Source organism: Psammomys obesus, unplaced genomic scaffold, assembly GCF_907164565.1.
Source record: "Psammomys obesus unplaced genomic scaffold, mPsaObe1.curated_primary_1811, whole genome shotgun sequence".
In the NCBI taxonomy this organism is placed as follows: domain Eukaryota; kingdom Metazoa; phylum Chordata; class Mammalia; order Rodentia; family Muridae; genus Psammomys; species Psammomys obesus.
The window spans coordinates 342,900-358,680 of record NW_026596287.1 but is presented as its reverse complement, the minus strand read 5'-3'; the positions used below and the strand labels follow the sequence as shown (position 1 = coordinate 358,680).

The window sequence follows — 15,781 nt, the reverse complement described above, 5'->3', positions numbered from 1 at the left end:
TTTAAAGATTCAGGTCCCTCCCAGCATGCCCAAAGCAGGGGCAATTCCTGCCTGGCAAGCATCTATTGGTCGAAATGCAAAAGGGATGTTGCATTTTGAATTGATTAGCTATAGGAAGGTCCCCAAACCATTAATGATCTAGTGTCCCTCCCTAGGGGGATGGGTCAGTTTCCTAACAACTTTATCTCTAATGGGCAGGAAAAGAATGCAGTAAGACTAGTTCTTCCCCTCAGGGCATTACTGGACTTGTCTCCAGCTAGCTAGCCTTAGTTTAGCCCTGTGCTTTAAACTTTAAAATAATAGTCACTGATTTTTAATCTTTTGGTCTCTCAATGCAGAGCCCCTGCCTCATACTACTGCCACCGTTCCTTTCTTGCCACAATGGCTTGAAATCCACCCAAAACCATGAGCCAAAACAAATCTTCTCTCCCAAGCTGTGTCTGTCAGGGATATTGTCAGAGGGGCACAGACTTAACTAATACACCAGAGGTATATCTCAAAGCTGTGATAAGCATCCGACAAGAGGCAACCTAAGAAAGACGCATCTGGGCTCTCCGTTGGAGGGTAGGTACAGCCCATCATGGCAGGAGCATAGCAGCAGAAGCAGCGTGAAGGAGCTTGGTCGTGTCTACATCCTGGCTTATCAGGAAGCAGAGAAAGATAAAGTCTGTTGGCCATCTGCCTCTCTTCTAATACTCATTTTATTTAGCCTGGGATTCTAGCCTATGGGTCAGCGCCACCCACAATCACTGTGTTTCTGCTCCCCTCAGCCAGTCCTTTCTGGAGATGCCAGCACAGACGCATTCGAAGGTGTCCAGAATTAGTGCCACAGTTATTTATTCATTTGTGAGGCAGGTGTGTGCGCACAGTTGAGCACGTCTCCTGACTGTGGAGGCCACAGAAAAGCCTTGGCTTTTAAGCTCCATTGGTCTGGGACTCACCAAGTAGGAGGGGCCAGCTGGCCAGCGAGCCTCAGGGATCTGCCTGTCTCCACTTCCCCAGCACTGGGATTACAAGAATCTTTACAGCAGTTCTGCAGATCAAACTCATCTTTCTCAGCAAGCACTTTTCTGACTGAACTGTGCTAACACAGCACGTGCACACACACACACACACACACACACACACACACACACTGCCTAATCTAATGAAATTAATTACCACACTAGTAGTACCATATAAGGACTGAGCCAAACTGAGAGGAGAAGATCTGTGGAAAATGATCATAAGCAGGAACAAGTAATTAAACAAGTAAATATACTAAAGACATTAGACCATTTTACTCTCTTGAAAGTTATAAATATTGAAAAAACTCAAAATGCATCCTGTAGGATTAGATTGGGATTTAAGATGTCAGTGTGAACTAAGGTCTCATTATCTATAGTTACCTACAGAAATAGGTATCCAGATGTGCTGTCTAGTTTTTTGTTTGTTTGTTTTTATCAACTTGACATCAGCTGGGATACCATGGGAAGTGGGAAACGGAGTTGAGCAAGTGCCTCCATCAAATTCCAAGCTTAATGATTGATGTGGGAAGGCCTGTCCCACCACAGCCAGTGTCATTCCAAGGAGGTGGTCCTCCACTGTATAAAAATGCAAGCCAAGTGAGCCAGGAGGAGCAAGCTGGTAAGCAGTGTTTCTCCATGGTCTCCGCTTCAGTTCCTGGTTGTGGGTTCCTGACTTTACATCCCGAGTTATTTTCAGTTATGTGTTTTATCACAGCATGTGTTTTATCATAGAAACTAAGACACCATATACATAGGGGACACACACATATGGAACAGCACATGAAACAGGAGTCTTTCAGAAACAATACTTTTAACATAGCCACAAATGATTAGGATCTATATATTGCAGTCCCTCCCTACTCTTAACTCTCTTGCTCTTCCTAAACCAAAGAAACAAAAAAACAAAACAAACAAACAAACAAAAAAGTCATCCTAAAGGCTTGAGTCCATGAGTCTGCACACCAACCACAGCAAGATTCTCTTCCCAATTTACTGTCTCTGGAGCTGGAGAGATTGCTGAGTGATTAAGAACAGGTACTGTCTTCCGGAAGAGCTGAGTTACATTGTCAGTACCCACATCAGGCAGTCACAACCACCTGTAACTCCAGCTCTAGGGAATCCAACGACCCTGCCCTCTAAAGGCACCCGCATGTAAGTACTACCCATGCAAAGATACACACACACACAAAGACACAAGCACACACACAAAAACAATTAATTTAAAAATAAAATAAATCTTTCTAAAGAATATCCTGTGCCCTCACCCACCCCCTATAGGAAATTATGTATTTCAATGAGAATTTACAAAAGACCTTAACATGGGAAAGGGAGGAGGGAAGGGGGAACCATAAAAGCTTGTTATAAAATTCTAAAAACAATGTGTCCATTTACAGAAAGAAAGAATAATAGTTACAGTTGCAGCAGCACTTAGAAAGTAGAATCAGGAGTTCAAGCTCATCCATGTTTCACAGCAATTTTGAGGCCAGCCTGGGCTATGTGAATCTCTGTCTCAAACAAAACATCACAAAACAAATTTCCCAAGGACAATCTTCACATTTTCATCCCATAAGTTAAGGGATGTCATTAACCCCACTTACAAAGCAGCAAATGCTGAACAGAGAGATTAAAGGTTGCTCAGGAGTTTTCCCCACAGTTTTAACCACTAAACAGACATAATACTTGATTCAATGTTTTAGCAATCTTATGTTCTACACTCTACTGCATATCAACCTTTTTTTTTTCATTTTTGCAAGTGGTTCTCCTTAGTAAATGTCTCAACTGAAGCAAAGTAAAATATTGCCTTTATAGATATGTTGTGTGCAAAGATCATTAAATGTTTCTGTAAAAGTAGTTTAAAGCAATTTGGAAAGAAACTTAATTCCAGCCTACCCTTGTTGTCAATTTGTTCTTTAATTCAGTTGTTAGGAATTTCTTACTGAATACATATTGGAACAAACTGATGTTAAATGCCTGCTGTTATATTGTTGGAGTGATGTTTTTGCACTGTGTAAAGATTACACCAGCATGACTCAAATGCTGATGTCTGTGCCAGGTGCAGATCTGATTATAGGCCTCTGACTGTGGTGTTGTCAGTTGTATAAAGCATCTCTGGCATCAGTGTTTTATAAACATTGATTGTCTCCATCCCTTCTGATCAGTTTTAATAAAGAACCGAACAGCCAACAGCTAGGGTGGAGTGTTAAAGGGGAATTTCCAATCCCAGTGAGGGGGTTTCAGGTGAGGAAAGAGGAGATGGAGGTCGCCATTGAGACACAGGCAAAGAAGGAGGTGCCAGGGCTAGACTAAAGTGGCAGGTAATGGGCCATGTGGCTGGGCACGTAGGCCAGGCCACTATAGCTGGGTACAGCTATAGTGCCTGAAGCTTTTAAAAAAGATAAAGGTCTCCATGCCGGCATTGAAAAAGGTCTCCAAGGGCAGGCACTGAAAAAAAAAAAAAAACCTTGCATTTTACAAAATATCACCATCATCATGATCTGGCAAGTTTACCCTGTATTACATCAAAACCAGTCAGATAAATTTATAGGGCACATTACAAAACAGTTACACTGGACTCTTCAAAGTTATGACAAAAAATACGGTTGAGTCTTTTTGGATTGCTATAACTAAATACCATTAAGCTGAATGGCTTATAAATAGGAATATGAGATGCTTCAGGCATCCTTCATTCTCAAGTGAGGGCATCATCTAGCTATTGAAGGGGCAACACAGCTCTCTGGGACTTCTTTTATAACATCACTGATTTCAACCTTGAAGGCTAACCCCTTGTGCTAATTACTTCCTAACACCAACACATTGAATTTGAAACATGCAGGTCATTTATGTAGGTACAGGCTATAGATTAAGTGCAACCCATGATCATTAAATGGGTTCTCATTTGTTTTTAATTTTTACAATCATTATTTTATGTACATGGGTATTTTGGCTACATGTATGTCTAGGTATCAAGTGCATACGTGGTGCCTGTAGAGGTCAGCAGAGGGCATTGGATTTCCTGGGTCTGGAATTACAGACCATTGTGAGCTACTGTGCAAGTGCTAGAAACTGAACTCCAATTATCTGGAAGAACAACTGGTGTGCTTATCTACTGAACCATCTCTCCAGCCCCTGAGTCTAGATTTTTAAAAGATTTTTTTTTCATTTGAAGAATATTATTAGAACAGTGTGCCCTGTCCCATTCATATTCAATTTCACTTCATTTTATTGTTTAGGAGTCCTAGTATCAGAGCTGAGTGTGGTGACATATGCTCATAACCCAAACCCTCAGGAAGAATTAGGAGTTCAAGATCAGCCTCAGGAGTCTACATAGTGAGTCTCAAGTAGTGGTCTACATGAGATTTTTGTCTAAAACAAAGCAAGCAAACAAACAAAAACCATAGGGCTAAAGAAATGGCTCCGCAGTTATGAGTACTTACTTGCTGCTCTTCCAGAAGACCTGAATTTGGTTCCCAGCACTCACATCAGGCAGCTCACAACTGCCTGCAACTATAGTTATTGGGGGTTCAACATCCTCTTCTGGCCTGTGTAGGCACTCACATACAAATGGTATATCCATAAATAAATAAATAAAAAGTAAAGCCCCCTTCAAAAGACAAACATAAAGCAGGTGAACCTTCAGCAAGGCATCATTCCTAAGTTTTGACTTATCTTACTTTGGGAGTTTTTCAGCTGAGCTCAGCCTGCTGGATGGTGACTTATGTTTGTATTTTTAGATTCTACAGCAAAATTTGCCACTTCAAATTCAGAAGGTAATTCCAAGTGATTGATTTCTGAAGAAATGTCCCTAGCTAAAGAAAAACCTACAGACTAACACATCTATGTTTCTGGAGCAGAAGTCTGTGACCCAAAGTAAAAGAAGACTCTGGAATTACTTCACTTAGCTCAGAAACAAACTCAAACTTTGGTTCCAGAAGTCATCTGGGTTTTGTTTCCAATGAGGATAAACGGGATTGTCTGCTGAGCCACCGGCAACCGTGCCTTTGTTTTTATGATCGCTAGGCCTACTCCACTGCTACTATGCAGCCCCTCCCCCAACGCTCTCCTACTTTTTGACGAAGAATCTCATAAACTTGCCATAAGACCCTGAACTAGAGATCCTCTTGCCTCAATTTCCTTAGCTCCTAGGAGTGCAGACCTGGAACACCAGCCAGCTGTCAAGTCCCTTTGCAGCAGGTAGTAGGAGAACAGGTAATAGGAATCCTCCCCTAACTAAGCAGAGAAGGTGGAGGCAGGAATGAAATGGCAGCATAACACAAAAATTCAAATCAAACAAGAAACTCAAACAAACAGACAAGGCAAATGGGCGTGTTCCAGAGTTCGGATCCACGGAGGAAGACTGAAATTTGGATTAAAATCAAATGAATTTATTCTCACTGATTGCGGGAAGGCAACAGCCTCAAGATGAGGGCTAGGGGAAGCATAATTAAAGGTGAGCAGTACAATTATGTCGCTTCTATGGAATCCGCAGCTGCGTGGGGAAATTGTTTTGCTCCCCTGAACTGTCTCTTTCACAGGGATAGAGAATACTGCTTCATTCCCTTTCCCGCACGGATACGCGGTTTACAAAAACCCAAGGCAAGGGTGTAACTACCTCATAGTAGGCATTCTTACGTCCTTATCTTACAGCAGTCAACATCATTCTGTGGAGGAGGCAGGCAACTGGGAACCCATGGGAATTTTTTGTTGATCTTTGCTCTAAAATTCCCATTAAAGGAATGCCTGGTGCAGAGTTAAGTTTTTATAGTCAGCACAGCTGTGGTTATGAAAACCGTCCATCTTGGTGTTTGAGTGGTGGAGACAAGAGGATTAGGAGTTCAAGATCATCCTTTGCTTGCCTCGCAAGTTTGAAGCCAGCTGTGGCTGCATAGGTGCCGCTTAAAAAGAGCGCTGAGATGTTGGCGCAGGCCTCTGATCCCAGCACCCGGGGTGCAGAGGCAGGTGGATCTCCCTGCGAGTTCCAGGGGAGACAGCCAGGACTACACAGAGAGAACTGTCTCGGAAAAACAAAGCAGAAGGACTCATTAATGAAAATGCCTTTTGCTGCCCAGGGGGCTCAGCGTGGGAAATGTAAACGTGAAAAGTGAAGCGAAAGTCCCAACCACAGAGGCCGAGGACGGGGCTCTACCGCAGCCTCCGGCCGCTTCCGCTTCCGCTTCCGTCGAAGGCCCGGGGCCATGCTGGGAATCTGGCCCCGCCGGTTCCTAGTGCGCCTGCGCCGTGCGCCGGGGGTGCCTGAGGCGGACGCTCTCCGCGCCGTCGTGACTTCTTGCGTAACCGCCGCGTCGGCTGTTTGAAGTCGGGCCATGTCGCCTGTATCCCGGTCCCGCCCCAGTGAAGACACCCTGGGCTCTCAGAGACGACGACGGGGCTCGGAGAGCCCATGGCCGACCCGACGGTCCCCGCGGCGGGGAGGTTTGGACCCTCACCTCGGCAGCCCCAAGGGTTTCCAGCCTCCGCTGGGGGCCGAGGGCGCCCGCCCAGCGCACGCCTTCGGCCGCCCGAGGTTCGGAGAGCGGCCGCCCCCGCTGGGCATCCGCGCGTTTGCCTCCTCGCCCTCCTCTTCCGTGGGCGGCGGCCACCGCTCCCACCACCACCACTACGCGGGGGACCGCTCGTGGGCGGAGGACCAGGAGAAGGAAAAGGCGGAGAGCTACAGGCAGCGGAGGCTGAAGGAGAGAGAGAGGGTTGGAGAGCTGGGAGCGCCCGAGGTGTGGGGATCGTCACCCAAGGTTCCCGACCCAGATTCTGATGAACATACACCCGCCGAAGATGAGCTGAAGAATCAGAAGAGCAGCAGCTCAGATTTCACCAGTGAGGAAAAAAGGACAAAGATCGGTCATTCGACAAGGAAAAAGAGACAGAAAAAGCCCTCCAAAAGGAAGCACAAAAGGGAGCATTGTGATGACAGCAGTTCAGACTCTGACCTACATTCCAGCTCCGATAGTGATAAAAAGAAAGTTAAAACCAAGAAGAAAGAGAAGAAAAAGAAACACCGGGTGAAACAGCTCAAGAAGAAGAGGACTAAAAAGGAATGCAGTGATATAAGCCGCGAAGCTTACACGTGGAAGGAACAGTTGGTGAGTGCACATAGCACGGATTTAATAGGCCCAGAAGCACCTATACTACATACCTCTCAAGATGAGAAACCTTTGAATTATGGCCACGCCCTGCTTCCGGGTGAAGGTGCAGCTATGGCTGAATATGTAAAAGCTGGAAAGCGGATCCCGCGAAGAGGTGAAATTGGGTTGACTAGTGAAGAGATTGCCTCATTTGAATGTTCAGGCTACGTTATGAGTGGTAGCAGACATCGCCGAATGGAGGCCGTGAGACTGCGTAAAGAGAACCAGATTTACAGTGCTGATGAGAAAAGAGCCCTTGCATCCTTTAACCAAGAAGAGAGGCGGAAGAGAGAGAATAAGATCCTAGCCAGCTTCCGAGAAATGGTATACAGAAAGACAAAAGGGAAAGATGACAAGTGAGAATACTGCGGGTCTTCTAACAACAAAGGTTTTCTATGACCAAAATAATAGTAAATGGCTTTACCGTTTACCAGTGCTGTTGTACTTACTGTGTCACTAAGTACTTCTTGAGATGTCTGAGACAGTCTTACAAACGTTACAGGAGATGAATAAAAAAGTGAATGTCATCCCTGTCCCTGGTTTACGAATACTGATTCCCACCCGCCAAAAAGCAAGTTATCTTATGTATCCTTCCACGGTTTTGTGCATATACAAGGCCGTATTTTGCAGAATAAAAGTTAATGCTGCTAAGCTGATGTGTGCCCTGTTCCCATCTGCTATTGTGATTGGGTTTTTTTTTCTTGGGGGCGGGGGTGTTGGTTTGGTTTGGTTTTCCCTTCTAGGAGAATTTTACCTTTTGTAGTCATTTGTCCCAAGAGGACAAACAATTTTGAGAACAATACCCAAGAAGTTGAAATCTTTTGGAGCTGTTTGGATTCAATGGACTGTGTTCTTCTGGCTGTAGTTAACAGACTTGGTTAAAGAGATTGAATTTTTGTAACTGAAAACTCTGAGAAACTATGTTTTCAGCATAATGATAATAGAACTTGGGCTTTTCTCCCTCTTCCTCGTTTATGGCTCATTTAGAGTGGTTTCCTTTATAGAACAAAAGAGCTGCCAAATCTCTTGAAAGAACATTTGTTTTTAAAGGGGTTGCACAGTTTCCTGCTTTGATACAGTGCTGTTTCTTCATAATATGAAAGTAGCCAAGTGCTGTGCATTGTAAAATTAAGAAACATTGCTCTTCATTGGACCCTGTGCCACACTTTTCCTCTGCTTCCATTCACTGTCAATGGGAAGACCACGGTTTTGAGCCAAATGGGATGCATATATACAAAGTGCAGTGGTGTATTCTGGTGACCTGTTAATGTGTACTATTCTTGAAATTACTGATATAATAGAACTTTTATAACCACTTTTTAAAAGAGGTGTGTTCATAAATTCTGAACATCAGAGCCTAGTTTAGTCTGAGAATAGATATAAAAACATGTATATTGTGTTTATCTGCAGTCTTTTAGAAGCTGAGGTATTTTCTGCCAATAGCAGTACTTGATAGTAGTTTCTTCTCCACCCATATTACTAAAAGTTACTAAAAGCTTTATCCACCACTAATTTAAGGCATTCAAACTGAAATAAGTGTCTTACAGTAGTTTAAGATGTCATGTATTTCAGATTCTTAGGTATTTCTCATTTGGTTCTTCACTGAGTCCTAGTAAAGTATTTAGTTCCATCTTTATCAGTGAAGCATTTTTTAAACAAGATTTGCTGAGAATCTCTGGATTTTCTGCAAGTTCTTTAACTACAGTTACCTCCCCCACTGGAGGAGAGAAGAGCTCACTGGCAGCCTCCACATTTTCCAAAGCAACAAACCCATCTTCAATCATGTCCCTACTTCAAGCAGACTAGAGTAAATATCTCTCAAAATTACCACCATTTCAATCCCATTTTTCTGTTTTCCATTTGTTTTCATTCCATTTCCACAGTGAGAGAAGTTTGGCTCCTGCGCACAGTTTCCCAAGAGCACCTACCCTCAGGTACCAGCACCCAATGGGTATACCATAGGCTTGTGTACTCCATGTCCCTCACCACAGCACCATATTAGTAGGGCTTCCAAAGTCACTGCCAGAAGAGAACATTCCTGATGTGGTACTCTTAACAATATTTTACATATCTGCCTAAAATAAATGCTGTTGCCTGATGAACAGAATAGCTTACTCTGGGGAGCTGCAGGCATGGTCAGTGTGGCGACTACATAAGGAAGATGTGGCTACCTGAGAATATGTTCAGCAAAGAAGATAAACAACAAATGTGTGCTAACTTTGAATTTTAGAATGTGTGTGTTCATAATAAATAAAAGCTTGGCTTTATTGGCTGAATCCTATTTGAAATGGACACAGGCTTTATCCATAAATCAAGATAGAAAAGCAGAAGATCCATGGCGCTTAAGTCTTCCAAAGGGTAGACTAGGGCCACCTAGAAATAGAAAACACTTGTGAAGACACAAGGGAGGAGATAGTTGCAGAGTGTCTGAAGAGCTCTCTTGTTTCTGAGGAAGACCTCGGAGTGAGCTGCACTTCAGATGTGCGATAAGGCCTTTGTTGTCCTTCAGGAGGTTGATATTTACTGCCCCTAATGTCTCAGTGCTACCCAAACTAACTTATCTCCGGTGGGAAACTTCCTGTACAAGCATCAAAACACTAACTAGTCAGGCCCATAGAGTTGACAGGATGGAGTGGGCTCAAGAATCTTGAAGGACAATATGGTACAGAAGGACACTTTCATTCAATGTTGTAACTTGTTCCAGGTCTCACCAACAGACGTTGAGGGAAATTGATGAAAGCTTAGCTTGTACATCTGCACATTCCATTTTTTAGAAACTATACCTCATTATATACAGGGGTAGACACTTGTTTTCATTTAACAGTACATCTTTAAAAGTGTTTTTGTCAGTACATATAAATCTAATTTTTAAGTGATTTTTTACTTCCCATTGTATTTAAGTGTTACTGGGCATGTGGAACTCTTCTGATTTAATGTCACTAGAAATGAACTCAAGCCAAATGACACGTGTTGGTTCATGAATGGGAGTGAGGAGAGACAGCAGGCTGGTGCCCCAGGCAAGAGCAAGGACTATGGAGGCTTGCAGAAGTAGGCTGCGGTTGTGGTTGCTCCTTTTCATCAGCTGTGAGCACCAGTCTTGAAATGTATTTCATATGTACAAATATTTGTTGGGTAAAGAGGAAAACGGTGCTTTGTTGGAAGTGCTGTGGCTAAGTCTGTAAGTTGGCCTTACCCACTGCCACCATAGAATGTATGATCTACTGGGGTCAAACGAAAAAGTTAAATAATTACAAATTGCAACACAGCTTGAAAAAATAGAAGACTAAGGAGTCTAAGAAATTGCCTTTTCTGGGACAATTATTAGTGAAAACCTAAGCTCTATGAATTTGATTTTGAGTAGAAAATGGTGCTTTCTAGTAAGATTCCCCAGTTCATAGTTCAACATCACCACTAGCATTATACTTTTTCAAAAAACTTTCTTTTTTTTTTTTTTCTGGTCAGTGAAAGTGGCTATTTAAATTATTATTACTTTCCCTTTTCAAGAGTAAGGCATCTTTTTCAGTATTTCTGATTTTGCTGTTCTTTTGATGTGTTCATTTGGCCATTTTATTTGGGGAACGTGGCGTTCTTGTTATAAAAACTCTTCAACTAATAAAAAGTTAACTTATCAACTGTTCTGCAAACCTTTCTCTGTCACTTTTCTTTCTTCTTGGTTTTCAGATCTTTGTCTTTCTCACTTGAGAAAAGGCACCACTTGAGCAAGTGCATGGCTTCTCAGTGCACACAGCGGGTCTGTTGTGCACACAACTTGCTCAGCATAGGACGCTGCCATCAGAGAAGGACCTGGCCGGTGAGTCTGCCTTAAAAGAGGTATGTAACTTGATTGTGTATCCCATTTGCCTCAGGAGGCTATGCTATAAATAGACAGCAGCTTTTTCTTTGAAGTGATTTTTTTATGGATTTACATAACTGTGGGTTGTAGAATAAAAATAGGACAGAAATGTCTAATATTTGAAGAAATCATTAGAGTCGCCTCCCACCCCCCCTCCCCCATTTTCTGAGTCAGGGTTTTGTTATATAGCCCAGGCTTACTTTGAGTGTTGAATTCACTCTGTAGCCTCCAACTCAAAGTGGTCCTCCTGGTCCAGCCTTAGCTGGGATTACAGGCATGGGTCAAGTGCTTGACTTTAGAATCAAGTTATAAGTAAACTTGGCTGATACAGGAAGTTGATCAACTCTCCAGAATTAAACTGAGTTTTAGTTGGAGTAAAGAAAGTGAATTAGTGCCGCTGATGATTAACTTACAATTGGACACTTTTGAAGCATAATTTTCTCATAGGCCATTATTTTATGAGTTCATAAAAATACGCTTTTATAAAATATGAAAATCCCTCCCATAAGGGGGTCCTAAAATAAGTATTTTGTGATCTCTCTCTTTCTCTCTCTCTCTCTCTCTCTCTCTCTCTCTCTCTCTCTCTGTGTGTGTGTGTGTGTGTGTGTGTGTGTGTGTGTGTGTTTAATGTTGCTTGGTTTGGTTTTTCAAGGCATGAGCTTCTGTGTGTATTCCAGGCTGCCCTGGAACTCACTCTATAGACCAAGCTGGCCTTGAACTTAGAGATCTGCCTGCCTCTGCCTCCTGAGTGCTGGCATTAAAGGTGTGTGCCACCACCACCTGCCTTTTTTTCTTTCTTTCTTTCTTTTAATATCTCAAACATTGGGCTAAAGAAATGGCTCTCTGGTTACGGTCACTATCAGTTCTTTCAGAGGACCTGGGTTCAGTTCCCAACACCCACATGAATACCCTCAGCGCCTGTACCCTCAGTTCAGGAGACCCAATGCCACCTTCTGTCCTCTGCATGAACCAGAAACAAACATGGTGCACACATGCATGCAGACAAACATACAAAAAAATCACTTTTTAAGTATCTGTAACACAGAGAAAGATCTGATCCTCAGCTATGAATAGCTTGGTAAGAACTGGGCCTGGTGCACACATGCAATACTAGCATTCGGGCAGCGAAGGGTCACAACTTCTTTAAAACAATAGATTTGGAAATTTTCTTTTTTGATTTTTTTATATTTATTTCTTTGATATGTGTATGTTGTGCATACCAGTTTTTGTTTTGTTTTTCCTTTCAAAAGTGGGTTTGAATTGGGTTTCGTCAGGCTTGGCAACAAGTACCTTTACCCCCCTTGAGCCATCTTAGTGGTCCAAATTTATCAAAATTCTTGTCTTCTGCCTGTGGCAGGCAGAACATCAGCAAGTCTACCCCTCAGCACCAATTCTCTATATTTGTTAGCTTTGCATGGCTGTGACAGAATGCCTAAGACAACTTGAAAGTATGAAACGTTTATTCTGGCTTACATTCAGGGATTTCAGGTTGGGGCCTGTGACAGGCAGGAAATCGTGGCAGGGAACAGGTCAGAGGTATGCTTACTTCATGACAGCCAGGAAGCAAACACTGAGGTCCTAATAGTTCCTCAAGGGCATGCATCCCCGTGGTGACCTAGATCTCTTGCATTAGGCCCTTTATGAAAGTTTTAACACAACCCAATAATACTGCAGGCTGGAAATGAAGCTTTCAACATTTTGTCTTTGGAAAAAAAAATACAAATCTTTGTATAAGCTAACAAGTTCAGCTAGATTTTTATGGAGGTGCTTTTAATATTTTACCATCAAAGGGAAGGTTGGCTTGGCAATATTTATTTTTACTTTATATAGGAAGTGTCCCCCAATTCTTATTTTAATATTTCTCCTTTTGGTCAGAAATGCATACTGGGTTTTACTAAAATATTTAACATGAGTGAAAATCATCTACCTTTGTCAGTCCATGTGTATGAGAAATTTACAAGTTTGCTAATATTTAACTTTGAATTAAATTTAGTAAGTTCATTTGTAAGATTTTTATTGTTTATAATAATTACCAGTCCCATAGTTTTTTGTTTTTTGTTTTGTTTTTTTTTTTTTTTTCAGTTTTAGATGTATTTTTATTTATGGGTGTAAGTATTTGTGTGAATGTATGTCATGTATGCGTGGATAGTCATGGAGGGTAGAAGAGAGTGTTGGATCCCCTGGAATTGGAATTACAGGCAGTTGTGAGCTGGATTCTGGTTACCAAACTCAGGTTTTCTGAAAGAACAATGCTGTTTTCTTTACCACTGGGCCATCTATACAGTCCTTCCCCTTGAAGGTTTACTTATTAATATGCCTGTTTTTGTGAATATGTAGTAACTTTCTTTTTCAAAGTTCAGAGTAATGGGGGCTAAGGAAAACAGTTCAGTTGATGAAATATTTGCTGCCTAAGCACCAGGATCTAAATTCAACCCTAGCGGTGACATAAAACCAGATGTGCCATGTGCTTTCAAATCCCAGCACGAAGGAGACAGATCCCTGATACTCACTGCCAGACTGCCCAGCTTAGCTGGCAAGCCTCGGGACCCAGTTAGAGACCCTGTTTCAAAACTCAAAGTAGACAGCTCCTGAAGAACAACATCTGAGGTTGACCTCTGTTCTCAATATGTACACACACACACACTCTCAGAATAGTGGCGGAAATACTGCTGTCCTATAGAAGTAGAGAAAAGGACAGAAAGCGCTGTTACGGTGTGGCGGTGTGAGTGGCGGTGCGGGGTAGTACCCGGTAGATTCATCTTTAGCTGTTTGAAAATTATCCCCACTGATTTCATTTGCCAGCAAGCCTGCAATCCTGAGCTGATTCTTGACAAGTAGAAAGACATAATGGACTCTGCACGTTGTCCTCTGACCTCCATATGCATGCTGTGGCTCACATGTGCACACACATATACAAACAATTGTATAAAACACAATAAATGCTGTAAAAATTTAAAAATATCCCTCTGTGGGTACGCCAAGATGAACAGCCACTGGGGTATTACTGGGCCTACATTCCCCTTTTTACCTTTGACCTCCTGAGTTGGAAAGACTCAGGGACATTTTACTAGGATGACCCCACAAGAGGGGCTGATTTCCTTAGCCCCATTTTGTTACTTTTCCCCTAACTGAGCAGGCTTGTCTTCTTCACCAGGCTTGAGGGGGCTGGTACTGAGTAAGGTCAGAGAAGAAACTGGGTCCCAGGACCCTTTCTCTAGCCACCAGACTCGTAGACAACTGGAATTCAAAATTAGTTGGGTAGCAACATCTGGAAAGATATTGGAGATGTATCCCCAAAGGACTTAGAAAGGGGTCACAAATTTAGGACTGCACATGGTACTGTAAGTACAACAAAAATCCAATAAAGACCATCCAAATTCTTGAAGCAATTCTTTTGAGTTGTATCAGAAATTGTCAGTATGGATCCTGAATCCCTGGGTGACTCTGATGTATCTTTCACAAAGTATCCCTGACTTCAGAAAGAAATTACAGAAGGTAGAAGAGTGTGGACATGAACCCTTTCAAGTTGTAAATAGTATGTAACAACCAGGAGGTTAGCAAGAGTCAGTCCTCCATTATTTTCCAAGAGATACACAGGCATGCAGACAAAACACCTACGCACACATTAAAAACCAATAATCTGAAGCAGTTCTAAAGATCTTCAGCAAGACTATTGGAAAGTCAACCATGAGGGGGAGGAAGGCTATGAAACAAGGCCAGAAAGAAAGAAAACTGACAGCCCTGGTTACCCAGGAAGCTGGTTGACTCACAGATTCCACCATAGTCCAAAATCCCAGATGCCACCAAGTATTGGTAATAAAAAAAAATTTCCCAGAAGTCAGCAGCAGCATCTGCAGGTTCCTCAAGAACAGTGGTTCTCAACCTTCCTAATGCTATCCCCTTAACACAGTCCCTCATGTTGTGGTGATCCCCAACCATAAAATTATTTTCATTGCTACTTCATACCTGTAAGTTTGCTACTGTTATAAATAATAATGTAAATATTCTTGGAGATAGAGGTTTGCCAAAGGGGTCACTGTTCTGCCCAGTTCACAAACCCCAAAAGACCAGGAATAAACAGACTCCGCTGTAAATACATGAGGTTCTTTTTATTGTAAATTACAAGCTGCAGCTTGGGCCTACACAGCCCCACTGCCGAAGTGGTGGGAGCCGAGCGCACCGTGCCCAGGTTAGTTGGGTGATTTAAAGATTCTGGTCCATCCCAGCATGCCCAAGGCAGGAGCGATTCCTGCCTGGCAAGCATCTATTGGTCAAGATGCTACATTTTGAATCGATTGGCTATAGAAAGGTTCCCAGACCCTAATGACCTGGTGTCCCTCCCTAGGGGGATGGTCCAGTTTCCTAGCAACTGTATCTCTAGTGGGTGGGGAAAGAATGCAGTGAGGTGCCTCTTCCCCACAGGGCATTACTAGACTTCTTTCCGTACCTACTTCAGGTCTTAATAATAGCTGCTAATTTATCTTTTGATCTCTCAGTCACAACCCACAGCTTAGGAACCACTGCTCTTAGAGCATACCTAGTAATTCATTTTGAAAGAAGGGTCTGCTAGGTATGGCCTGGTGAGGTCCCAACTGGAATAAATCCCGAGTTCTGGGCATCTGAGTTGCTAACTAAGGCTCAACGGGAAAGAAAAGGAATCTGTCTGGTAATTCAAATTTTATTGAAAGGATTTATTAGGTTTCTTTTTGAACCAGGACTTATCAGCAATACAGCCGGTAGTGTTTCTAATAGAGAAGCTCTACTCTCACGAGTGCATTTATATA

At 42.7% G+C, this 15,781-nt stretch overlaps 1 protein-coding gene across 1 annotated transcript; it reads left to right on the top strand.

Moving 5' to 3' along the window:
- Window positions 1–6,257: 6,257 nt before the first annotated feature.
- Window positions 6,258–7,794, top strand: Nkapl (NFKB activating protein like). The gene has a single exon (XM_055596950.1). It carries the CDS (start codon window positions 6,329–6,331, stop codon window positions 7,502–7,504), a length of 1,176 nt encoding a protein of 391 aa, XP_055452925.1. The 5' UTR covers window positions 6,258–6,328; the 3' UTR covers window positions 7,505–7,794.
- Window positions 7,795–15,781: the final 7,987 nt, after the last annotated feature.

Bases quoted from the DNA above. Each gene is read 5' to 3' on its own strand.
- Nkapl (XM_055596950.1), top strand. From the start codon at position 6,329: ATGTCGCCTGTATCCCGGTCCCGCCCCAGTGAAGACACCCTGGGCTCT.